Here is a 26,903-nt window from a genome sequence, read left to right on the forward strand (position 1 = left end):
GAAGGTGGGAGTTCACATGGAAAAGGCTGAGTCAGGTCCACATGCGTAATAAACAGGCATCCTCAGAAGCCCCCATAATGCCAAAGCCCAAATACTCCTTCTGAACGAATTTTAAACTATTATATATATAATAGTTTATATATAATATTATATATATAACGAAATTTAAACTATTACCAAGGTCTTCCCAAAGAGAAGTCCAATGTTAACAGACTCAGAACCTTGTCCAGGCTCATAGCATGAAAGGACATGCCCCACTGTAAATACCAGATTGCAACAAATTACGCTCACTTACTTCCCTCTAAAAAAAAAAAAAAAAAAGACGTTTGAAATTTTAAAGGATAAACATTTTAAAAGTAAGACCGAAATGTCATTAATAAAAGGAAAGCTGAGCAAAAACACCAGCGAAGTATAGTCCCTCGGAAGACAACAAACAAGAAAATTCCAGAGCCACGCTGGATATTAAAGAGAAACCCATCCGCCGGAGAATGGCAACTGTTACTAGGAACTCTCTCTAGCTACCTCTGCCTTTGGATATTTTTTAAAAATTTATTAACCTGACAGCAGGAAACTTTACACAGATTGCCCCCCTAACAGGGTGCCAGTCTGGTATAAACACTTTGCTATCTTTTTCTTTAGCATAAGAAAATCAAGAAACATGTTAAGTGGAGCCAGGTGCATATTTGGGCAAACGTGCCTGCTCCTCGGCCCGTCTCGGCACCCAGGGAAGGCCTGAGAATAATCAGGAGCCCAATAGCAGAGCGGCACCCTTCACCCTTCCTCCTTCACGTCGACTTTCTTTTTAATGTGTGGATGTCTGATGTATTATTAATCCCCAAACATAAGCCAGCAAGATCGCCAATCAAAGGGAAGCACCAGTCCTCTCACAAATCATTTGTTTACTGTCTAATAGCAAGCAAGGTCCACTTGAAATAGTCACTTAAGCCTCATTTCTCAAGTGGGGGAAATTTTTATTTGGTCAATTCTTACAAATGCTAACTCTATAATTAAATCGGGTAATTGAGAAAGAAGGCAATCTACTTAAGGGCCGAGCCTTGGGAGCTTGAATCGGGAATGCACCTCTATTTATTAATTATGACACAAACTGGGCTGGGTGAACTACAAAACCCAGTCTATTGCCCTGTAACCTTTAAGTCAGAAACATCCAAGACACGAAAAAGACAAAAAGGAGAGCATTTAAAAGGGTGATGGTGCAGATTAATGTAATTCCTAATACTTTATCTTATGGCCAATCCTATATAGGACCATTTAACAACATTGACAACAAAATATAAGAATCGTAGCCATCAAGGTAGAAGAAAAATGTGAAACCGTACCAGCATTTTGGTTTGCTCATGTGTTAGCATGGACAGCATCTTCAGACACTGCAATATTGAACTTTCTTCTTTAAACAGATGTCTGACCTGAGCACCCCAGGCTCGGCAGAAACAGAAAAGGGAGTCACTAAGAGAGTCCCCACTGCATCTCATGTCACGTACTGTGCACTGTCCTCCATTAAAGTGTCACTTAGAAATGAGCGTAACTCAACCAATGAATATGGTGAAAAGTTTGAACATCCGTGTATTGCCTATGGATTTATCTGTATTTCAAAACTTACACATTAACGCTATTTAAAGTGGATTTACTTAATCTAGGCAGTATCACAATGGTCTTCTGGGGGTGGCGGGGGAGAAACACTAAAACTGAATCTGTCTAGACACACACACACTGGATTTTTTTTAAAGAAATACCTAGGTGCATTAGGTTGTCCTAAATGTTCAGAAATGTATCTAAATGTGCATTTCCCCCTCAGGAGTCAGAGAAGAACACCACAAGCATTTGTTTGCAGGTTAAACCATAACTGATGTTTGACAAATACCTTATCATGCATCTCATTGACTTACACAAATATAGGTTTCTATTGGTTTCTTTTAAATAACTACTTTGGCATAGAATCTGTTATCCAAATTATTTAGTTAGAAATATACTCCTTTGATAGTTCCCCAGCAAAACACTCTTTCTTCAGTGAAAAATAGTCTACATTTTCCATTAATAGACTATTAAAACTCGTAAAAATATAGAAGCATGATGCATATTGTAAATAAATATATTTCTCTAGGGAATATTCCTCATCACCTGCCAGCTAAATCCTTCTTGGGCTTAAGCCCAACATCCTGATTACTGGCCCCAGCATATTTCATCAGAATATTATAAATATCCGAGGCACTGGAACCTTGAGAGAGATGTTTCAATAAAGTCATACAGTGATGCCATAATGAAGGCCTCTGCTCGTTCACAGGCAGCCTGACCACAAGGTGCAGGCCCCATAATGCCCTACCAATGACCTCCATGCTGACCTACAGAGACCACTGTCTCAAGGGGTGACAATTTAATCCTTTATCCTTTTGTCATTGAAAACGACTCCACCGCCATAAATTCTCATCAAGTCAAACTGGATGGCGATTTAAAAAAAAAAAAAAAGAATCTTAGAATGCATGTTTCTATGAGAAAGATAACAGGAAGGGAAGGAAAAAGAAAACACCCTACAGATGGTACATTTTCCAGCAAGGAAGAATCACTGACCCAACTTTCAACCCTTTTCCGAAAGTTCACAGATAAATGATATTGAAAACACCCACGCTTACAAGTATCATGATATGCAATTTCTTTTAACCCAGAAAAACACAGTAGCATGACAGAAAACCAGCCAGCACTCTTTACCTCGGGTCCCATGTGTATAAATGGTTTTTTGTTTACATCCCAGCTCAGGGCTCTGGAGCTGTGTGTGCCCAACTCACGTACGGTAGGGTACAATCGAGCAGCTGAGCCACAGAGGAGCGCAGCCACCCGAGGTCGTTGGGACTTTAAGAAAAGCAATCATGAGGTTTATCTTGAAACAATAAAAATACTCCCAGGAGGAACACGGTTAATAAATCATCTTTCAAATTTCAAATATATCTGGGAGAAAATATTTAGGGCCCATTTTATGCGCTCTCACTTCTTCAGCCGAGACTGCCTGGGAAAACTTTAGTACAGATATTTTTCTGGGGATATATATTACTTTTATCCTTCCTGTGGCCATCTTCCCAACCAAGTTGTTGATGCTCTACCATTTGAATTTTAGCATCCAACTTGACGGAATGGGGACCACTGAATTCTTGACGAGCGTAACTAAAAATGAAGCACCACATTGACACAGGTGTAATAAATGTCACCCGAGAAACACAGCAACCTCTTCCTTTTGAGATTGTTTGCCAAAGGCCAGTTTTGAGAATGGTTTCGGATATGTACATCACTAGTGACATATTAAATGGCTGGCCCCACGTGGCATTGCTCATTTAATCCTGCAGCCAAAACCCAGGGAGACGCAGAGCCAAATTCTCTGATAATACCCCCCGACATGCAAGTCTGTTCTCCTCCATACTGTTTCCCACAGCTCAGAGCTTAGCATAATACAGTCACAGACCGAAAAGAGACATTCTACAGGCTTTCCAAGAATAAATAATGCACCACTTAATGATATCACAGAGAACTACCTCACCACACGTTTCTCAATGAAATGTGGATTCATCTTTCCTGAGTGTACTTGAGTTTCCCTAGCTGTTCAAGTTAAGCAAAATGTTACCTCTGATGTAATTACTTTATAAAACACAAGGGCCCTTTCCTGAACTTTCTACTGAGGCTGGCATATGGCTCCTGGTTTGCTCCTTCTGGTACTCTGAGCTGCACGGAGCACTGAAACATTCTGGACAGTATGTTTCCCTTTGGATGCTGTTAAGAGCAGAGGTGCAATTTCAGGAGAGGCATAAAAGACCCAACGGTTCCTGGAATTTCCTTTGTTTATCCATAGAGGGCATCAGTATTAGCCTTTCTCCTGCAGTTTTGGGCTGAAGGTGCCCATACTGTGACAGAAACAGACCTGTGCTCTGGACTGCTAATTTCAACAAGACACAGAAGGGGGAATAATCTCCAAAGAAATCCATCAGTACTGAAATTTCAGGTGCAGTAAAAAAACAAAAACAAAAACAAACTGAGCTCTTCTTGCCTCCTGTTGTTGCTAAATGTCTCTCCACAAAAGTAAACACATCAAGATGCACACGATTGTCTTAATCTGCTCCTTTCATTAGGGAAGCACAGTTTTCAAGAATGCAATGCGCATGTCATGAGGATGATGGTCGGGGAGAGTGTGTTAGGAAATCATGGTTGACAGATAAACCTGGATGCTCTCAGTTATTCTGGAAAAAGGTAATTCTTCATTGTCAGGCAAAGAGTGTAATGAAAACCACGTATAAGAACAAAAACACTTGAGCGTATTCATGGCAAATAAAATGATGGTCCATTAAACTGTCACCCATTAGGTGTGGCCAAAGTTGCTAAAAATCCCGGGAGGGAATTATTCTAAAAAGTTTTAGTCAGTTATGCAAACTGGGATTTCTAAGGCTAAGTCCCGGTGATATTAACAGGATAGAGCACAATAGACCCAATAGCTAAAGAAGCCTCAAAGAACATTGGGTGCTTCCTTCGATGGACATTCTAGTCCCTCTGCCTCCTATTGTCTCCCCTTTTTGCCTCAAGTTTTCGAAACTGCTCATCTCCTGGTTGCTTCTTCACCTAATCAGAAACTGGAAAATATTCACACTGTGTTCAAAAAGCACTCTAGAGACCAAATAAAATTAAGCGAATACATAAGGAATATCAGATGTAAGATGGACACTTGCCCAGTGTCCTCTCACAAATTCAGAAGTTGAGAATTTTCAAGTGAAGATGAGCACCTTCTAACACCCACCGCGATTTCTACACTAAACTCTGATTCCTTAGTTTACCCCGTAAATATTCCACTTCAGATATATTTTCGATGAACTTGTAATTCAAACCTCTCTGACCCTCTTGGGTTTTGTTTTTTTAAAGCTTATGTCTCTGCACATGCAAATCAGTAAGAGTGACATAATAGATTCTATAACAATTTTCAACAGTGGGAAATCTAAACAAATGTTGAGAAGCCAAATTAATCACCCCTCTATTGGTTTACTTGAAGAAAGGAAAAAAAAACCAAGTTGGGGTTATAAGTGAAAGTCTACAAAATGCATTTACTTTTTTAAATTGCATGCAAAGTTTAGGAGCAAGTAATCCATTATCCGCGATTCTGTTGAATTCACAGTTGATTACTTTTTAAAAGTCAAAATGCTTGGTATTAATGCATCCCCAACATCAGGGAGACTGGAGCATGGTTTTGCCTTTCTGTAATTTATAATTTTATCTGACTTCTCTCACTAACCCCCTGAAAGGAAATGAGTGTTCTAGGACATGACTCTCCCTACACACATAAAAACTGAAACTACAACAAAATATTCCTTTAGAGTGCAAATGCTAAAACCTTAATGCCTAGGTATAAAAAAAGAAAAGAAAAGAAAAGAAAAATCTATGTGCCAGGTAGAATTGCTGCTTTTTGAAAAAAGCATAATATGACAGAATTTCTTGAAACTGGGATCTATTATACTCTTAACTGTAAAGCTGTATTTTACCAATAGAAGATCTGAAACAGAAAGTTTCTCAGCAACACCCCTCAGTGTTTGACTGAGTGAACATTTCAAATCAGAGGAAAGCTTCCTCTGTTGAAGCTGGCCTAGAGTTGCCAAACTATCGAAGCTGCTTTCTTCCTGGAGGCTAAAAAAAAAATTAAGCTTACTTTTTTTTAAGCTGAATTAATGACTTTCTTGAGGAAGCAGTCTATGCAGTGTGGTTTTTCTTTGACGTTCAGGCACACGGCTGTGTTTTTAACCTGCGACCCAGCAGTGTTCTGCCTGATACATGCATATAAAATCACGTGTATATATCAGGTTAGTATATATAGGTATAAACAGGTTAGTACGTACATACATATATTCAGTGTTATAAGTATATAAACACTGGAAAATAATTAAAAGCAAGTGTTTCGGGAGCAAGTGTTCTGAAAACCCAATGTCACTCTATCCCATAAAGTGCTTCTCCAGCCCAGACATTTATCACCATCCATCACTCAGTCACGCGCCTCAACAACCCGCTCCCCTTTCTGATTAGAGATCACAGTTGCTTGAGTTGGCTTACAGAGTGTCATCTGTTTGAATGACAGATGTCTTTGCTGGAGTGGCACTCTGCTCGCTCTTGTTTTGTTTATGGAACAAAGATTCCTGAAAGGTCCTGGGCTGCCTCCACATTTAGGAAGAGCCTATAAACATCTGGTCAAGGGAAGAGGGGTAGGGGAGGGACGCAAAGGACCTCTTTTCTTTCCTCGTCCCCCCGTTAGAAGGAGAGATACCCACTCTAATTGTGATTACAAAAATGTTATTTCTCTGAGCAATCCCCGTAGCCACCTTTGTTTACCTGGCACAGAGAGACTCGTATTGATATTTCTCAGTTCCCTCTTCCGTCTTTTGACTACAGATAATAACTCTTTACTCTCCTTCCCCTTAACAAAAGGCTGCAAAGCAACCCGAAACCGAGTCGATATTTATTCAATAAATGTTAACCAATTCTCACAATGGAACTGATTTCCTGATTATTATTACCATCTTCTTCTTCTTTTTCTTCTTCTTCTTTTTTTTTTTTTTTTAATAATTTCTAGCCCTGGGGACTCTGGCAATATCAGACAAGCCCCAAGGAGCAGCGAGGAAGTTCCTTGCTGGGAAAAGTTTGGAGGACATCCTGCTAGCCAGCTGGAATGGGCTCCGGTGGGGCCCCTCCAAGACGCGAAGCTCCTCTTTAGCACTTACAAGAAAATTGAATGAACGACAGGGAAAGGGTGGCGGGGGGGGGTTGTGGATTGCTCTTCCGGACAACATGGTAGGGCTGAAATGAAATACCTAGACAGTCTTACCGAAGAGCTTGCTGGGAGTGTCCTCGCTGTCATTTGATTCCACAGGCTCAAGCAGGGGCTCATTCAGCTCGCTGTCTGAAGTAGCAGCCTTGTCCTCACCTCTCAACTCCGCATTCATTTCACTCCGCGCTGACAGCAAGGGCTTACTGACTTGTCCAGCTATCATTGGATCCTGGGATGGGGGAAAAGAGTGAAGGGGAGGAAAAAAAAAGTGGCAGCTTTAGTGTGCGTGTCCTCTCTCCCTCTCCCTCTCTCCTCTCTCTCTCTCTCTTCCACACACACACTCTCCCTCTCTCCTCTCTCTCTTATCTGCTCCCGCTGTTATTGCTGGCTGCAGTCAAGTGAAGAGCTATTACAGATCCGAGGAGTTCTCCATTACTCCCCACCCTATTAAAGCTCAACTAGCATGTGAGAGATTCAGGAAGCTTCGGAGGGAAGAAGGGGGGGGGGAGAAAAAAACTTCTTTGAAAGCCACCTAACCAACACAGCTTTAATTGTGGGATGTGCTTTTTTGTGCGAATGTTTTTACACCTTGTTCGGTCTTTAATGCAGTAAGAAAAAAGAAAGTGCTGGGTTTGTACTTCGGCAACACACTAAAAAGGAAGGAGCACCCTATGGAGGAACCACGGGCTATTTTAAGAAGCACTCTCCCTGGGGGAGAAGCAATTAAACCCTATCCCCAGAGCAGAGAAAAGAGATAGGGAGAAAAGAGTCCTCGAAAGGCTTTCAATGGAAGAAAAGAGATTTCTCATGTAAATTCCATCAGCACCCTTAGAAGTTGACTTCGGTGCTCTCAGATTTGGGACTGTGCCTGACCCCAAAGCCAATGAACATGTTAAAGCAAACAATACACAGCAAAATAGATGAAAATTGGTTCAAAAAAAATTTTTTTAAGGAATTGGAAAAATACTTACAAACTGTGTTCAATAATTCCGATACCCAGAGCATCATACGCCCAGAGCATTAGAGAAAAAGAAAGCAAAAAATCACCTCCAAAAAAGGCAAACTTCCCCCCCTTCCCAATAATTTGAATCTGCTTTATCTTCTGCTCATTAGGAGGGCGTCTTAGGATCAGAAATGTTTCCCAAGGAGAGCCTGCTATTCCATTTGCAAACTCAGATGCATGATATTGTTTTGGCACAAACACCGGCTGCAGAAGGAGAAGGAAAGCAAGAAGCGCCCCTTTTGCGTTATCTGGGAGCTATTTATTGCCAAGTTCATGCCTAAGTGGTTCCTGAGCAGGAAACAGGTGACCAGCACAAGAGCAGGTGGGGCGGCATGCTCTCTCGTCCCATCGTTACATTGGTCGCGGTATGCCTGTGGTTATTTTTTTTTTAATGTATTCATGCCTGAAAAGTGAATTTGATATGACACATGATAATCTATGAAAATGTTAATCAATACAAATAGTTTAAGCTGTCATCAAATGCACTTCTTTAGTCAATACTCATACCACTGAAAACAATGTCACTGTCACCAGGGCTTAATGTGCACAGCACTTAAATATTGGACTCTGTGCATCAGTGCACTTCTTCTTCAAATACTGTAGGTAAACACATTTTCTCCCTATTTAAGGCTGAAGCACTCAGCACGCATTTAGCTGAGCCGAATCCTCCCTTTTGAATACCTTGATAGGTCCACTGGAGGGCAAAATTAATACTTAATTGAATCTCACAGTCATCAAAATAATCAATACTTTTTTATTATTTATTCTTTACAGTCTGTTGACTGTTTCAAACCTCTGAGGGAATGGTGGAAAGGATTCATGGCTTCGAAACACTGTCATTTAACAAGGTAATTTTCAGTGGGGCATTAGAGGTTGTGAAACATATAATAAAACAAAAATGGTGGCTTATAATAGGAAGAAAGAAAAGAATTATATTTCTGCCATCTAACAAAACAGGATAAATAAAAAAGCAAGTGCAGAGAGAGAGAGAGAGAGAGAGCCGGAAAGGAGGGGGATGAGGGAGAGAAAGACTGGCTTTTGAAGGGTTTTATCATATCAAGAGCAGAGCCGGGCTTTCATAATGCTGACATTTCTCATCCTGACAATCCTAAACAAGTGGAAAGGATGAGATCGTAGATATCATCTTTCATCACATTCCCCAGCTTAAGAACCAACATGACAGCTCCTTTCCCCTTCACACTGTTAATTACTAAATAAAATACTACTCTCTGTCAGCATCAGATTATCGCAGATAGCAACCACAAACATTTCTCCATTGTTTCCCCCCTCTGGATCCGTGATACCTACCTTGAACTCTTTAGAAAATAAATTAGGCTTGTCTCACCATATTGTAAATATTTGAAATATAATCAATGTCATCAATGTGGTCGATTCACGGTATTGTCAGCCTAAATTTGCTGGTGATAGATTAGCATTTCATTGACTGTGTTTGGTCACTGAGGTTGGGAGCGCTTGACTTTCGGGGGTGGGGGAAGCATGCCCAGGGGAAAGGAGACATGAAATTCTCAGATTTTCCCCCAATTTCTTTCCTAGGCGTCTAAGAAAATGCGCGTTTGGATTCTTCTGAGTCAGTTAGTGGAGCGGGGTGGGGAGGGAAGGGAACCCTGCTTTGCCTCACGCTTTTGGTAAGTGTACTCCTCACGTGAAGTAAAGAGCCCAGGTTTAAATTCTAGTACATTTTTACCTTACCAAAGGTTGACTACTCAGTCTCCCTAATCTAGAGGAAGGGTTGTGGCCCGTGCCTTTGAGATACCCTATCTCTGAGGCTGCACGGCTCATTTGAGCATTTTTTTAAGACAGTGTTCATGGCAAACTCATGTTTAGAACGGCATTCAAAACCCAGGATCAACCAAACATGGTATCGGGGAATATCTGGGTAGTCTTCCCCAAAACAAAGACTATTTTCTTCTTGTTTTATCTGTGAATGGTCGAACTGAATCCTGAAGCACGCAGAGGGGCCGAAATGTAGCTGCTAAGTTCAAGTGCACTTAAATCTTCAAGATGCTCAGTCTGGCTGATGTGTGCAAAGCATGTATGGGCAGATGGTATATATTCACTGATCATTAGCTCTTCTTCCTTCAATTACTTTTATGTACCTCATACATGGCTAGGTTCCCAACTAGTGCCTCCCGGTGACTTGAGCTTAGGAAATTCAGGAGTTTGTCATCCAGGTACTCATTTGATTTTTCATCTTACAAAACACTTTACGTTTTCCATGATGCAGCTGTAGCCCACATCTATATGTGCATGACATGGTTAAACAGCAAACCCCCAGTGAGGCAGAGAGCAGACAGCTTTTAATCACAGCTGCAACCACTGGGGGGTCCATTTGAAAATGTGTCACAAGCTGTAACCACTGAGTACAGTCATAAGTGATGAGGGAGTGCCCCTTTCAAGCAGCACTCGGTTCAGAAGTCATTCTCCCCCTGCCAAAAGGGATGGCAGTCTGTAAAAATCCTTTCTGCCAGAGCGAAGAAAGGATTTTCCGACAGGCACCAACCTAGGTGCTTGCGGGAATGCAAGAAAGTGGCAATTGCACCATGCACAAGGATCTCTGCAGCAGCACACGGGAACAGAAATAGCCAGGAGAGGCAAAAAATAGAAGCAGCAAAGACTTCTTACTTAAAAATCGGAAACTGTCACAACTGCAGGCAAAGAAGCTGGGACCTCTCTGCAATTCTTGTATCAGCCCTGATAGAGGAAAAATGACTGATTCAATATGGAGGAGTGGCGAGCAGGTGCAGGAATAGGACATGGCGGGTGCCAGTAGAGGTCAATCCATGACGACTCACATGGCTCATCAGAGACCCAAGAGCCAGACGCCAAGAAAAGAAGAAGCAGGAGAGGTGGTTTCCATGAGCAAAATCTGAGCAAGAAATTTTGCCATGTCCTCCAATGAAAGGACTATGATCAACGGCGACAGAACTACCCAACGATGACTGAAATCTCATTCGAGCATTGTCAAGGAACAGAAATCAGGCCCATGTAGGGAATGAAGAGAGGCGCTTCAGATATATGTAACGTCACCCAAACTATGCAAGGCATTAATCCCTCTTGGAGGGACACAAGTCTGAGACTCAGAGAAGCCAAGTGACTCATCCCAGAGCCACACAGCTCGTGTGTGGTGATGCTGTATTTTGAGCTTCAGTAGATTCATCCTTTTATACCGCCCAGTAGGCACTGGATAAAAAACCAAGGCTCATAAATTTAGTAACTCATGGGGTGTCCCAGAACTTGCATTACAGGCCCTGAAGGGTGTTAAACTCTGGATAACTGATTCCCAAAGCATGTGTGTAGTATCTTCCTCCTTGCAGACTCTAGGAACAAAAACCTTGTCTGTCCAACACTGCTCGTGTGAAATCTATGGGACAATACAGTGTAAGAGACAAGACATCAGACAGTGTCAAACATCCAGGCTTGCATTCAGGTTCATGGTCTACAGAAACTTAGCAAATCATTTGACCACCGATACCCTCAATTCTCTCATCTAGAAAATGAAAAGGTTGGAATAAAACAGCATTTCCCAAAGTGCATTCCACAGAACACTTGTCCCCAAAGATACTCTACTTAAAAGAGTTTTGCAATCGTACCCACATGGAAAATGCAACAGAAGAGTCTACCAGGAAAGAAACCGATTCAGCTCTGCTTAACCCCGCATTTCCCCAAATCATCTGACCGCGGAAGGACTTCTCCTTGTAATCTCTGTTGCATTATCCAATGGATCTGGTGCCTCTTGAAACTCACTTTACAATTTATTCTAAATTTACATTTACGTTACTGCTAATGTAAATTACAGCTCTAACTATCAATGATGCTGCAAAAATTACCCGGAAGCTTCAGCAAGTACACATCTGCCCAGTGCTTCCCACACTTTAGTAACTTTTTCCTAACTAATATTCCTTACAGTTTATTTCTATATGGTTACATACAACTTAGCATATACTAACTGTGTATATTCTCACTGTATACTAGTTCCTGATGTCTTTTAATATAATTTTTAAATACAGATGTCCCCGTGCAGCTCAGGTCGTGATTCGGGGTCCTGAGACCGAGCCCCACATCCAGCTCTGTGCTCAGCATGGGGTCTGCTTGAGATTCTCCTTCTCCCTCTGCCCCTCCCACCGCTTGTTCTCTCTCTCTCCCCCAAAATATAAACAATCTTTTAATTAAAAAAAAAGATATCTCTGTGTATTTCTGCTGTAACCCCCCTTTATCTGAAGAGCAGATAGAGGGCACTGTATGAAGGAAGAGAATTCAGCTTGGGCTTTCACTCAGCTGTCAACAATAATCCTCGATAAACAAAGAGATAATTCAGCTAAAGGCCTGTGATGATTTAACCAACAGAGTTTTTGTAAGCAGAATCATTCTCATTTGATAGTCAGAGAAACTAAAGATAGCGAGATGATTAACTCAGCAAAGCATCCGTGTCCAGTGGCAGCCACACGATGGAAATAGCCACCCCCGTCTAAACCGAGCTTGAACTGGGGCCAGCATATTTTTATGCACATACAAACCAACTATGAAGCAGGCAATCAGAAGGCTTTGAGGGAAATGTAAATAAGACTGGCAGGCTTCACAACTCCAAGGAAACAATTAATTTGTTTGCGAAGTGCCAAAGTATGGCGAAGTGATGCTCAACAGATCTATTTCTAGAATTCAATAGAAAAATTATATCCATTATAAAGAAAAAAAAAATGTATTGGGCTGCTCCCCATACCCCCCCTTAGTAGGCCACATTTCAGTTTAGGAAAATTACCTGTAGGCAAATTACCTACAGCCCATTTAAGATGCAAAGACAGCACCGTATTTTGTATTTAATTTCTCCCACTGAGAAGAGGTAAAATCAAAATCACAGATAATTAAGAGGATAAAACCAGACTTTCATGGGTCTGGGGAAAGAAAACTTCAAGTGTGAATTTTGTTACCTTGGTCATGAAGTAAAACAATCTTTATCTTTCTTTTGCCAATTACCAAATATTATTAAGTCAGTTGGTTCTCATTATAATATTTAATGAGAACCTGTTCCCTCGAAAGTTACAACGCGTTTCTATTTTTTTACCATGCAATATTTCCTCTTTCTGCCAATAATTTGTAAAGACATTCTATTTGACTTTTAGAAATAAGACCATAATTTATTTTTATGATTTTTTCTATTGTTGTAAGTATATATTTATTGTTGAAAATCCTGAAAATTAATGAAGATCAAAACACTAAAAATACCATAAATTCACCCACCGCCCCCACTGCTGCTTATTTCATTTTAAATGTCACTTCCTAAACTGCAAACAAAAATTGTTTTGAGAAAAGCAGAAAAACCCACATTTTTGGCAAATACTCAATAGATGGAAATTTACATTATAATGAACTTAATTACACAGCTTACACAAATGCACCCTCGTTCATCTCACAATAGATTTTCACAGCGAAATGTTGATACCAACCTGGGTTTCCTTCCTCAACCCAAGATTCCCAACTGTTATCTATCTACCCCATCTCTCCACTTCCCAGTTAGCGTGGCTGAGATCTTATTGGACCCTGCCCCAAAATAAACGAGCTGAGTATTCTGTGCATATCAAGCAGGCATTCAAACCTAAAAAGGAAGGCTGGGTTTCGAGAGAGAAGCACTAAGGAGGCTTCCCAAGAACTCGTGGACGCTCCCTGTTTCAGCATCAAGCACCTGCATGACCACAAGGGAGTCACTGCGTCTACATCCATACAACACGGCTTTCTATTTCTCAAGGGGGACGCTGTGAGACTTGAGTGAGGTGATGCACAGAAAACATACATGAATATGGTTAGAAGGATAGACGGATTGCACAGAAAGACCACCTTCCACCACACCACTTCCCCCAGTGAGGCATCCAACTGACCGTGGGTCCAGCTGGAACAGAAGTCTACGCCGCGGTGGATGTTGTGGTGTCCCTCCCAGAACCCCCTTCACCACCAACCACTCACTTCCCAGCTGCCATGAGTGTTGGCCGAGATGGCTCGCAGCTGAGTCCTCCTCCCTCAGGACTCGCCTTTGCCTGAAGGCAGCTGACTCTCCAAGGTCATATCCCTTCCTCAGGAGGCAGCCTCCATTTTGCTGTGTGGCCTGCAAAGCTGAAAATACTTATTCTCTGTCTCCTGACAGAAAAGGTTTTCGACCCCTGAGGCCCGCCCTAGGTTCAGTCAGTTGCCTAATCAACATTCCTGCTCGGGGGGCTACCATCTCCTCAGAAAGGCCCTACCTCAGGCTCGGTCGGGTACCACCCAAAGTCAGCTACCTCCATTCACCGCCCACCACTCCTTCACCCTGTGTCTTGCTGATTTGTATCATTTGTATTAGTTTGAGCGGCCCTAGGAACTTACTGACCAGCCTTAGCCGAGGCTGGAAATGGGTTTTCATTCAGTTAGTCGCATTCAAGATACATGCGCTGGCTAAAATATTTTAGAGACATTCCCCTCCCTTGAGTGGAATCAGAGGATATTAAGAATCTAGGAAGTCCTGTTGCCTCCAGGTTTCGGGCTAGAAGCCTAAACTGTCCCACATCCAGTCTTCGGTTCAGAGAGCTCTAGCTGCCTGATGGTATGAGAGAAACACCTTGCTTCTAAAATCTTGCCTTATCTGCCTGAACAGATGTGCGCTGTGCTAGGTTCACCTAACATGACAGAGAATTATGACTTCATCAAGCTTTCAGAGAGGTTGAACGAACAATTTGGGGATTAGCTACTAATAAAAGTGTGCTCAATAAATGTCGGCATGTATGGCAACGTCCGGCCTCAGAGCTTGTTTTCATTCTAAGCAGGTGGCAAGGCTTTGGGAACGTAGCAAGCCCTCACCCATCTCTAACCATGACTGACTACCGTTATCCACCAGAAAGAACCCACCAGAATAGCCGTGTGTAAGAAATGTACAACACAAGCCGCCATACTGGATGTCGACCCACAACTAGATGAACGTTGTCTTAGGGGCAGGCAAGTCATTACAGAGTGAAATACGGTTCCCTCTTCAGAAGACCGTCTGGGCAAATTACACTCTTTGCTGCCCCACCAATCCCCAACATTCTCTCTGGGGGCTATTTAGTCAAGGTGAATGGCCACAATCATGTTGAAAGGAAAAATAAGACTCAAAATAGCTGATTTGCCTGGCTGTCAGAAGATGGTATTTCCTTTAAATATACATGTGGGCATAGTCAAAGAGTCTCTTGTCTTTTTGTTGAACCTCAGATAAGCAACCTCCTCCTCCCCTGTCAATCACTACCTAGGGATGCTATTTCTCTCCTAGCCCCACCTCCTCTTCACTATACTTATACCTTTGTTGACCAGCGTTAATTATCAACACATTTATTGATGACTCCAATTAAAGATAACAGCAGTAGACACAGCTGCATCTAAACAGAAACAAGCAAATAAACAAAACAGCTCATCAGTACCAATCTGTAAGTTGGAATAACAACATAGCAATCAATCAAATGGGAGTCAGCGAGTTCTGGACTTCAAGTGTGCACTGAGACACAAATCTAGATCGTCACCTTGAACCTCTATAGCTCTTAGCTCTTTTGGCCCCAAGAGGTTAAAATCACTGTGTGGATGATGCTTCATGTATATTTATCTGGGAAAAAAAGGAGACCCTGTTATTGATAACATAAGAGCACCATCAATTCAATTTCTGCTGCCTTTGTGAAAAAGCATCAATAAAAGTTCAATTCAGGCTCATCGAGATCTGGTCTTCTGGTAATGGGGTTACACAGTGATATTAACACTGCATACACATACCCTCCATCCATACATTCTTCATAATCTGATGGTCTTCATAATCAAATAGGTCTCAACATTGAATCAGAATACAACTCAGATTAAAGTGAACTTGCATTTAGTGGTTTGAATGTACAAAGAGAGAACAACCAATCTCTGTCCTAAAAATGCTTTCTTTCTGGAGGTACTTACTACATATAATCTCAATATTTGCAACCTTTTGCCGAAGTGGATGACATGGTAAGTTCACAGAATGAAAAAACCTTGCCTCTAGTTTCGGAGTTTTCAGACTGAGCACTGAACTGAGAAGCCCTAAGGTTTTTAGGGGGCAGCCTCGAGGACCTCCAAGGGAGACAAGGAAGGACCAAAGTGTCCACTCGAAGCCTTTAACCACCATAACCATATTGGCTCCTCTCATCCATTTTAGGTGGAGTTTTCAATATACTTGGAGAAAGGGTCTCATAGTTCTGCTCATCCTACCTATTTGTGATGCATTACAGATGCAATAAAATCATGACAGTTTTCCCACTGGTTAATCACTTCCTTTTCTAAAATAGTTAAGCCTTTGCCTCAAGCTGAGATGCTTGAGTTTTTTGTAGGTAACAGGTCTCAGAGTTCTGGGTATTGTGTCGGATATAAAACAGGCTCTTAATAAATGTGTTTGGATTGATTGATTGATTGATGACTGATTAATAATTATGAGGAAGGCAGACAGGAAGGAAGGGAAGGGGAAGGCAAGGGTTGTCTTTGGTTGATATTTTTAATATTTCAGAATACATGTAGTCATGTCTGACGTTGCACAGTGTGGGAACGAAGGCCCCACCTGGCTACCGGACCCATCTGGCGTTGCACATACATACGCACCGACCTGTATCCTGCCTCCAGAAATGTGAGTGTGGTTTCGTGTGCTTGTGTTACTTTGTTTTACCACAGGACAAAATGGAAAAATTTAATATGGACACTGAAAAGGAAAAAGAAAAGTTTTTCACCCCCCTAGGACTGAGTTTGAACAGGAGAAAAGCTACCAATGGTGGCGGGGGGCGGGGGGGGGGGACCGGGGGAGGAGGGTAAGCTCTCCCAAACAAGGCATCAGTGCTGGATCTTGGGGTGGCCCCAGATGAGCCCAGGCTCCTCCCGCCCAAAGCCTGGGCCTCCTAGCTCTGTCATGCCCTTTGTTCACCCCGCAAGAATCCTGCAAGAGTCCCACAAGAATCCCCAGCTCACCAAGGGGAGCCTAACACTGCTCCTACACAACTGGCTCTCATGTCACTCAGGGCTAGTCTCATCAAACCCTCACAGCATATTAGAAATAGGATTTTGTTACAAGTTCTCTAACTCTATCATTTTTCTCAGAGGCAAATACTCATTTAAATGAGTACGACATTAATAAATACTATTCTTCCATCCTGAATGGCAAAGGACATACAGTTGGGGCGAAAAACTTTTGATTCAAAAAATATTCCAGTTCCCTATAGTTTCAAATTTCCATAAATAAATAGAAAAATCCATTCTGCCCCCTGCTGACAGACTAACATTCCTAAAAATCCAGCTCTGAAACCTGACCGTGGCACAGTACCTTCAGAGTTGGGTCCAAAGTCCTGCTTAATGTCCCAGAGCCTCCACGCTCAGCCCGGGTACAGCTTTTCTCTGGTGGTGGCTTGTGGATAGGCAGTACACAGCCAGAGAATGGGCCAGCCACATTTTTCTAATGATTGTAAACATACCAGGATGATTTTCCGGCAGGTGATGATAAAATATCCGTGACTTCTGGTCCACCCTGCACAGATGCCCTCCCTTTGGCCCACAGTGGGCAGTGGTGATCAGCCTCACCGGAACCTTGCGAGTCCCCAGGCCAGCACTGCCGGGGGGGGCAAAGAGCCTGTGCTGGGGCCTGGGGTCACCTCCTACTCACCAAGGAACCTGGGGCAAGGATCTTAGCGCATCTCTCTGCACCTCAGTTTCCCTGAGAGGAAATGGGAGCAAAAATACATGCCTTGTGAGATAGGTTTGCATCTAAATAAATAATCCACAAACAGTGCTTACAGTAGACCCCACTGCATAGTTATAATAAAAGATGTATATACTATTCTCTGTCTAGCAACTGTCCTGACAAAGGATGAGTGCGTGTGCATTTTATTATGGAGAAGCTCCTAGCCTTCACCACATTTTCAAAGGGATTCGTGATCCGTCTCCCCATCCCCCCCACCTTCCCCCGCCAAAATCAGTGGGGAACCACAGCTAAGGAGTAAGGGCCTGCTCCCTGCATCCTCCCACTCCAAATTTTAGGGCAGTGCTTGGCACGTAATAAGCCCCCACTAAATATTCATTGATTTTATTAAAAAAAACAAAAACAAGAATCAATACCTATAAATGATGGAAGAAAGGTCAAAACACAGATTTTTGAAAACTAAATTACTTTGATATCTTTTGAGAAGGAATTTATAAATCCTAAGCGCTTGTTATTTTCAGAAAGAAGTATCGGTCAGCCGGCTATAAATCCTATAGAATTGGATCCTTGAATTAAAACAGTCCCCAGCTTTTAATTTTTCAAGGTTCAAGGTTCCTGTAGCCGCGGTCTCTAAAGGAACCGTTCTATTTCTGCTCAAAAGGCCATTGCCTAATTGATTTCGCTAATACGTGTTTTGCTTTTCTTTCCTCCCAGACTACAGCCACCAGCAGCCAGACACTAATAATGGGGGTTGTGAGGTTTGCTGCTACCTTGGGTCCTTCGGAGCAATCCGGGCAGCTCTCTCAGCCAACACCAGCTCCTCTGGAGTTTTCCTCCCATTTTCTGCCCTGGGTCTGCACAGGGCTCCGCCTAGCCCAGCTGCTCCCTTTCCCTCCCCTCTCCTATAATCCACTCGCCTTTAATATTCCAAGGGTGACCCTTGACTGTCCTTTGAATGCCGCTCCAATTCAAAAGGCTTCTGAGCTTTTAAAAGGAGCAGAGATAACATAATTCCAAGGAGAGGGGGGTGCGGAGGGAGGGAGAATGTGATTGGAAAGATTAGCTAAATGTTCTCATTCCTGGGGATTTGGGCTCTCACACCCATCAGTTATCTTATTAACCACTATTAAAAATATTTTGTTTCCAACCCAAACTATAAAAAAAGACTTAGCTAAGTATTTCTTTAAATCTCCAGTCTTCGAAATCGAGGGCGACTTTAAAAGAAGGCTGGCTTTTATTAATATTTATTTATGTCCTCTTCAGTTTGTGTGATTGGGGGGATGGTTCTGAATCAGGGTCTACTAAGACAAAACTGATGCAGCTCAAGAAATATTTTATTGACAGTTCATCATGTACGAAGTGTTGGGCCGGGACTATGGGGAATGTAAGGATCAAGGAACATTTGCTACCATCAAAAATTCCACCATCTAGTAGACACCAGTAAAGGAGAGTAACGGTATTCAGCATCTTCTATGAGCCTAGCATACTTTTTTTCACAGACATAACATTTTCTTGGAATCCTTATGTTCCCTTTCTGTAAAATGCCAGTGTATACTCAGCATGTGGACCTCGCCTGAACGCGTGCACACACACAACATCCTTTCTTTGAAGCCCTGCTTTACCATCATTACGGATGCTAATGAATAAACATGCTGCTCCACCCAGGGAGTTTCAACTGGCCTTTTCTGGACTTCATTCCTTATTTTAGAGAGCTAATCTGCAACTGATGACTCCCACACAAATGAACAGGGTATCAACACAGCCAACCGCAGGATCACTGACAATGAGGGCCTGCCCGGATGGTGCAGATGAGCATCGGAGTTACTACTGTTGGTCACTATTTTTTAAAGAATCGCTTCCCTAGTATCCTCAAGCACCTACAGTACAAGAATAGGTAGTATGTTGTCAGAGGAAAATAGACCCATTTTAACAAATCAGTAAGGCACACTCACAAAATAGATAGATAGATAGATAGATAGATAGATAGATAGATAGATAGATAGATGTTATATATATAATATAGATGGGCTACGGTCTTTATAAGCAATTGGCTCCTTTCAGTGGCTTTGGAAGCCTTCATTTTTCCCTATTCTTAACCCACTACCATTAATTTGCTTACACAAATCCTCGATAGATTGAAAATAGACAATTTCAATTCAGTGCTGGCTGACTCATCCCAAATCGGATTGGTAAGTGGGTCTACTCCAGTGACATCCATGTACCAGGGCCCCAAGAAGGCTCACTCATCCATGGCTGGAAGGTAACGTCCTTACACAGTCCTTTCTCCTTCTGCTCCACTGACCTTCTGTATTCTTTCTCCATATGCCCATACCTTTGGCCTGAAAAGTTTTCTGTTTTCTGCACAAAATAAATGAGAAATGGATTGTGCTGGGGTCTCTTACTTCCTCATTAACTCCAGCTAGGGACCCGTGTCTCTACTTTCCCGCTGGGCAGCCCTGTAAGTTCTGGGCTCTGATTGCAAGGCTCGCCCTTGCCTTTCCGACCGTGAGGGGGCAGCTTGTGGGTGCTCATTTCCTTAGTATGTCAAACAAAACTCTAATCAAACCTGCAGAGTACTCCCTTAAAAAAACCAGTAAGAAATCACCTTATTGGTTAAAAACAAGCAGAGAAGTAAATTCAAATTAGCACTGAAATAAACCAGGAAACCAATTCCCAAGTTTTTTCGATACAAAAACAGAGTCAATTACAACCAGTTTTTAAAAATTGAATACGCTTTTTGAATCCAGTGGAAAACAGTTTGCTTTGTTGTTGCATGAGGATTATGGGAGATTTTTTTCCTCCCCACTTAACTTTGATATGGGAGTGTGTTTAAATGCCAGTTATTCATTTATTCGACAAATATGTATCGAGTGAGTATTGCCTGCCATGCCATTCACTCTTCAAGGTGATAGGAACACATTACGGAACAAGGCAGATCAATGCAGGCCCTCGTGCAGCTGAAATGAGCCTGGGAGATGGACAAACACACAGTTGAGGAGATACCATGATGCTGGGGAGTGGCTAGTGCTATGAGCGGAGATAAAGCAGGGTCAAGTGTGTGGAGGAGTGTGGGTGTGTAACTCACGTAAGAGGAGAGCGGTCGCACAAATAGGGAGCAAGGGGAGGCCATGAAACATCATAAGCGGATGGTGAGGAAACGGCCGTGGCCTGGGAGCCTGCTCAGTGGCCTCCACAGACCAGGAGTTCAAGGTGGCTGAGGGCAGGTGGCTGGGCGTGGTTGGAGGTTAGACCAGAGAAGCGGGTGCCAGAGAAGTAGCCAAGGGCTAGATCAGGTGGGGTCTTCTGGGCTACTGTGGGGACCTGGGTTTTAATTCCAAGCATGAGGGGAAACCAGTTGAGGGTTTTGAGCAAGAGGTGACAGGATCTGGCTCACCTTTCAAAAGGCTGCCTTGTGGGGGAGACAGGAGGGAAGCATGGAGGGAAAGACCTTGTGGTTTGGGTACCAGATTAAAAAAAATTCTAACAGCTTCATTGAGCTATAATTGATATTTTTAAAACTGCACATATTCAGTGTATATAATTTGTGAGTTTGACCATATGCATACACGTATGAACCCACTACCATAATATAGGTAATAAACCCATCCATCACCTCCAAAAGTTTCCTTGTGGCCCCTTTTCCTGACAAAGTTTTAACTAAAAATAAAGGATTGCAGAAGGCATACACTCAAATCTTACGAAAACCCAAATTTAAGCCACATTTTTTTTCTCACTACCTTATCGCACAGCCTTTCTATCAACTTAATTTCTTTTTTTAATAAGAAACATTTTATTCATTTTAAACATTTCCTACACTAAAATTAGTAAACTGGGAACTTTAATATTTCTGTTACTTGGTTCATATTTGATAAGAAATTTTCAGGATCTTTCAATCCTACAGTTTCAAGAAGTTGCTTCTAAACTGGATTTGCCATCTTGCAAAATACACATATACTAAAAAACAGTTTAAAACTTGATCCCTTGTGTCCAAAGTAGCTGGCTGGCCACAAAATGTTCATGCTCTTCTTTCCAAACGTGTGATCATCACCGAGAAGTGGCTGCTCAGTCTGGTACGCCGCCGCCCAAACTCTCTGCGACCTAGCTCAACTTAATTTCTTTTGAAAAATTAATCAAATGAACCGTCTCTCTGCTTTACCTGCTTTGGTAGAACCTGCACTAGCTGCCTGCTTGCTCACCTGTCAGGCCTGACGGGATTATTACCAAAGTGCCCCTGGGCAGGTGCGGGCAGGGGAGGAAAGTGGGGGTCCCCAACATCACTGAGTCCGTCCTTGTGAACACTTGACTAGATAGAGCTCAATGCAGTCTTAGAAAAGTCACTTTAACCTCTCTGAGTAGCTCTTTCAGCTAAAATAGTATTGGTCACTTCCCAGTGGGGCTTAAGGAGGACACATGGAAAAAGACCATCACCTACAGGACTCTGCCGGCATTAATGCCCCTCCCAAGCCTGGGCATGCTTTTGGAAGCAAGTTCTACCTCTTGAAGCAAGTTCCTCTAACACACTGGTCAGTTGCATTCTCTGATCTACTCCTACATGATAAAAAGCACCCTCTTCCACTGTTAATAGCTTGCACGGACTTCAGTTTGGAGATTTCTGCTCCTTAAGTCCTCTTCTTAAGACAGCTTTGGGTTCCGTGGTGGCACTTGCAAGAAGCTAGTGCCTTTCTAGTCTCCTCTGCAGTCTACACCATCTGTCTGTTGCCATCCACTCTGGGATGGGACGTGTCGCTGAGGTTCTGTGTGATTCAGGGTAAGGGCTTGGTCCTGCTCTCCACAACCCCCAACTGTGAGTGTCAGGTCCTCGGGATGGGTCCCACCTGGGGGCGGGCCAAAGGGTTAGATTCCTGGACCGGTCCTCACACCGGCCAATCAGAATTGCAGAGGGAGGGGCTCAGGAATCTACACTTTTAACAAGTTCCTCAGGAAACTCTTGCCCACGTTGATATGTGAGAACTCCCACCTTAAGGGGATATCCTAAGGACCCAGATAGAAAGCGTCACCAAGTTTCCCCAACATTTCAGAAGGAAGCATGCCATAGCACTACCCAGATTCATAATAACTCTGACATAAGAGAAACCCCTCTATAAATGCCTCTTATTCTGTCCTCTGAGTCATACAATTTGAGGTCTTCAACTATTTATTTCATATTCTCGATATTTCAGATTTTATCTTTTATCCTTTGAAAATTGTCTTTTGTTTCGACAGATTTTGAGCTCTATTTTTTCATTCATATCTACCTTGAATTTTAGTTTGCAATTATGTAACACATTGTGTAAGTTTTTAAAAATTATATATATATTTATGCATGCATATATGTGTATATATGCACACACATATATAGTATGTCTGTACACAATTTTTGTCCTCTTTGTTCATGCTTTTAGATCCATATTGCATATATAAGTTAGTGTCCTGCTTTTATAATTCACTTTTTCATTCAATAAATAGTTATTGAAGACCTAACATGTGCTACTAGCTAACAAACAGTGAGTCAGCTGGGCACTATATTCTCCCTCATAGACATTATTATATAGTAACCATGTTCTCACAATTCAACATTATCCAAAATTGTGATCTCTAATAGCTAAATAATATTTACTCTGATGGGGAAATCCAAATCAAAACCTCAATGAGATACCACCTCACACCAGTCAGAATGGCTAAAATTGACAAGGCAGGAAATGACAGATGTTGGCGGGGATGCGGAGAAAGGGGAACCCTCCTACACTGTTGGTGGGAATGCAAGCTGGTGCAACCACTCTGGAAAACAGTATGGAGGTTCCTCAAAAAGTTGAAAATAGAGCTACCCTATGACCCAGCAATTGCACTACTGGGTATTTACCCCAAAGATACAGATGTAGGGATCCAAAGGGGTACGTGCACCCGATGTTTATAGCAGCGATGTCCACAACAGTCAAACTGTGGAAAGAGCCAAGATGTCCATCGACAGATGAATGGATAAAGAAGATGTGGTATATATATACAATGGAATATTATGCAGCCATCAAAAGGAATGAGATCTTGCCATTTGCAATGACGTGGATGGAACTGGAGGGTGTTATGCTGAGCGAAATAAGTCAATCAGAGAAAGACATGTATCATATGACCTCACTGATATGAAGAATTCTTAATCTCAGGAAACAAACTGAGGGTTGCTGGAGTGGGGGGTGGGGTGGGAGGGATGGGGTGACTGGGTGATAGACATCGGGGAGGGTATGTGCTATGGTGAGCACTGTGAATTGTGCAAGACTGTTGAATCACAGATCTGTACCTCTGAAACAAATAATGCAATATATGTTAAGAAAAAAAAAGAAGAAGAAGAAGATAGTAGGAGGGGAAGAATGAAGGGGGGGATATCAGAGGGGGAGATGAACCATGAGAGACGATGGACTCTGAAAAACAAACTGAGGGTTCTAGAGGGGAGGGGGTGGGAGGATGGGTTAGCCTGGTGATGGGTATTAAAGAGGGCACATTCTGCATGGGGCACTGGGTGTTATGCACAAACAATAAATCGTGGAACACTACATCAAAAACTAATGATGTAATGCATGGTGATTAACATAACAATAAAAAAAGGAAAAAGAAAAATTAGGAAAAAAAAATATTTCTTCTGATGGATGTGCCCTGATTTATTTAATTCTTTTCTAACTGCAGAACATTCTGGGCTGTGGTCTTTGAAATAGGGTCCGTGCACACTAGGAGACATGCAAGACAATGCAGTAAGGTGCAAGAAGAAAGTATTAAAATTTCTATTTTTATTTCAATTTTTTCAATTCTATTTGGGGTATTTTTTTAGCGGTAAAAATGAATGGCACAAAAACCAATAAATAAATAAACTTACATACATTAGGAGTATATGGTAAAAATTATTTTCATCGATAAAGCTGAGTTATCACAAAACCTTGGAGTCCCTTGATTTAAGATGTGTCCAATTATTCACACAAAAATAAAATTTTGACAGTTTTAAATATATTCTCAGGAGTGAAATTACAGGTAAAAGAGTATGGCCCATTGCCAAATTGCTTTCAAGGTCAGTTGGTGGAAAATTTATGTTCCCAGTGTATGAGGAAGCTTCTCTTTCATATTATATATATTTTTTAATTTTTTTCTAATTTATTAGATGGAAACTGGCATTTTATTAATGTTTTAATTTGCATCTCATTAGCAAGGTTAAATTTTTCAAGTTTATTAGCTAATTAAGTTTCTTCTTTCATAAATTACTCACATCCTTTGCATGTCTTTCTGTTGGGGGTCTAAGTATTTTCCTCATTGAATTTCCTATAGAGATAGAGAAGTACAAGAAAGAACGACTGACACTTATTTTGCTCTAAGTATATACTCTATTTCTAGCCCTATCAACAAACAAGAGTGTTATTATCCCTGTTTCACTGATGATGAAATTGAGATGAATGAAGTTAAATAACATGTAATTTGGCAGTCTTCTTGATTCCAAGCTGTAAGAATTCCAAATATTTTTCCTAGAATTTTTTATTTCCCTGTGATTTTTTTGATATTGATTTTTAAAGAAAGATTTAAAGAATTCGTATCCAGTCATATTTATCAATTCTTTCCCTTATACCTTATTCTATTGCTTTTATGATGAGAAATCATCCATGAGAAGGCATATTCACCAATATTTTTTATTTTCTGTGATTTTTAGTTTCAGTGTAAGTCTAGAATCTGTGTCTGGAATTTGTGTGGGTATATGGCATGAACTGAAAAAGTTCCCCAAATAGTCCATTTTAGAGCACAATTAATTGAATAATCCATTTGCATATTATGCTTTCTTTTTCTTTTAATCAAAAGCCAACTTCTAATGGAATCTAAGGGAACGTTCTAATGGAACTCAGGCCTGTTTTTGTATGATATATATGTGACCACACATAATGCCATATGTATGTATTAAGCATATACATATATACCATATATAATATATACATTTTAGAAATTATATTAACATATATTTATATATAATTATATGTATATTGTATATTATGTAATATATATATTAGAGCAAAAATTCTCTGTACTCTATTCTTCTTTTTCAAAAATTTCTGCATATCCTCAGCTGTTTATTTTCCAGATGAAATTTAGAATCATTTTTTCAAATTCTAAAATTAAAAAAAGATAAATAAATGTAATCTTTATAATATTCAGTGTCACCACGAAGAAATGGCCTTTTTCTTCATTTACTTAAATTTTCTTTTATTATTAGCAGTCACGTGTGACTTTTTTTGTTATTTATTACAGACATTTTCATTTAAAATTTTCCAAATATTTTGCTTTGTTCCTGTTTCCAATAAAATCTATTTCCCTGTCTATAATGAAGTTATGTACATGGTTACTGCTGTTATATAGAAAACCTAAGGAGTCTGCAGTTGATTCTATCTTATTTTTATCCCTTAGTATTTCTTGTCTTGAATTCTACGTTTTGTTTGTTTAAATTTTACCAATAAACATTTGCTTTTTCTTTGCTTTTACCATTTTTATAACATTTTATTTTAGTTGTGCTTTCTGTTACTAAGAAGTCTGGATTTTTTAATTTTTTATTTTATTTTTTAAAAATATTTTATTTATTTATTTGACAGAGAAGGAGAGTAGAAACAGACTTCCCGCTGAGCAGGGAGCCCAATGCGCCACTCGATCCCAGGACTCTGGAATCATGACCTGAGCCGAAGGCAGACGCTGAACTGAACCACCCAGGCACCCCTATGTCTGGATTTTTTTAATGTAAACTTACAGTTTGTATCTTATGGAGAAATTTAAAACATTTATGTTCATTGTCATAATCAGTACATTTGGTCTTATTTTAGTTACCTCACCATTTGTTTTCAGTTATTTATAGTTTTATTATATTTTATTATTATTATTATTTTCCATTTTAATTTTTTCAGTTACTCTGCCTCCTTTTTTGTCTTATCCGGTTTTTGTTTCATTTGTGTGTGTTTGTACTGATCTTTGCTAGAAATTTAAAAGTTTTCTGTCCTGCTTTTAGTTCTTTAAGTGGTTACTACTATTTAAAAATATATATATTAGGTTTTAGCTTTTAACTATCGTAATTGAGAATATAATGATACCAAAAAAGCACCACCTCTCTATAAGATTTTTTTTTTAAAGAATGGCTTCGTAGAGCTGTATACAACCACTCCTCAAGTCTTTAGCATTTTACACCAAATTTACTATTATAAAAGTGTTTTATATTCTGCAATTTTTTCTTTCAATATTATTTTGTCTTTGTATTCAATTTCTTAACTATTAAATATATAATATTTAGTCCACTCTATATTAATTGGGTTTCAAGTTCAATAGCAGCCCACTGACTCCCCTTTTGATTCATCTTTCATTTGCCTTTTACTAATTTCTAAAAGAAGATTATGCGT

The 26,903-nt window shown here is 40.9% G+C and overlaps 1 protein-coding gene across 3 annotated transcripts in view; it reads right to left on the reverse strand.

Moving 5' to 3' along the window:
• POU6F2 (POU class 6 homeobox 2) overlaps nt 1-26,903 on the reverse strand; it is a 466,268-nt gene that overhangs the window by 355,939 nt on the left and 83,426 nt on the right. For all 3 annotated transcript variants that reach the window (XM_078059987.1, XM_036108955.2, XM_078059988.1), the window contains exon 2: nt 6,854-7,025. In XM_078059987.1, the coding sequence (XP_077916113.1) occupies nt 6,854-7,025 (172 nt within the window). The remainder of the gene's footprint in view (nt 1-6,853; nt 7,026-26,903) is intronic.

Source organism: Halichoerus grypus, chromosome 12 (assembly GCF_964656455.1).
Source record: "Halichoerus grypus chromosome 12, mHalGry1.hap1.1, whole genome shotgun sequence".
Taxonomy (NCBI): domain Eukaryota; kingdom Metazoa; phylum Chordata; class Mammalia; order Carnivora; family Phocidae; genus Halichoerus; species Halichoerus grypus.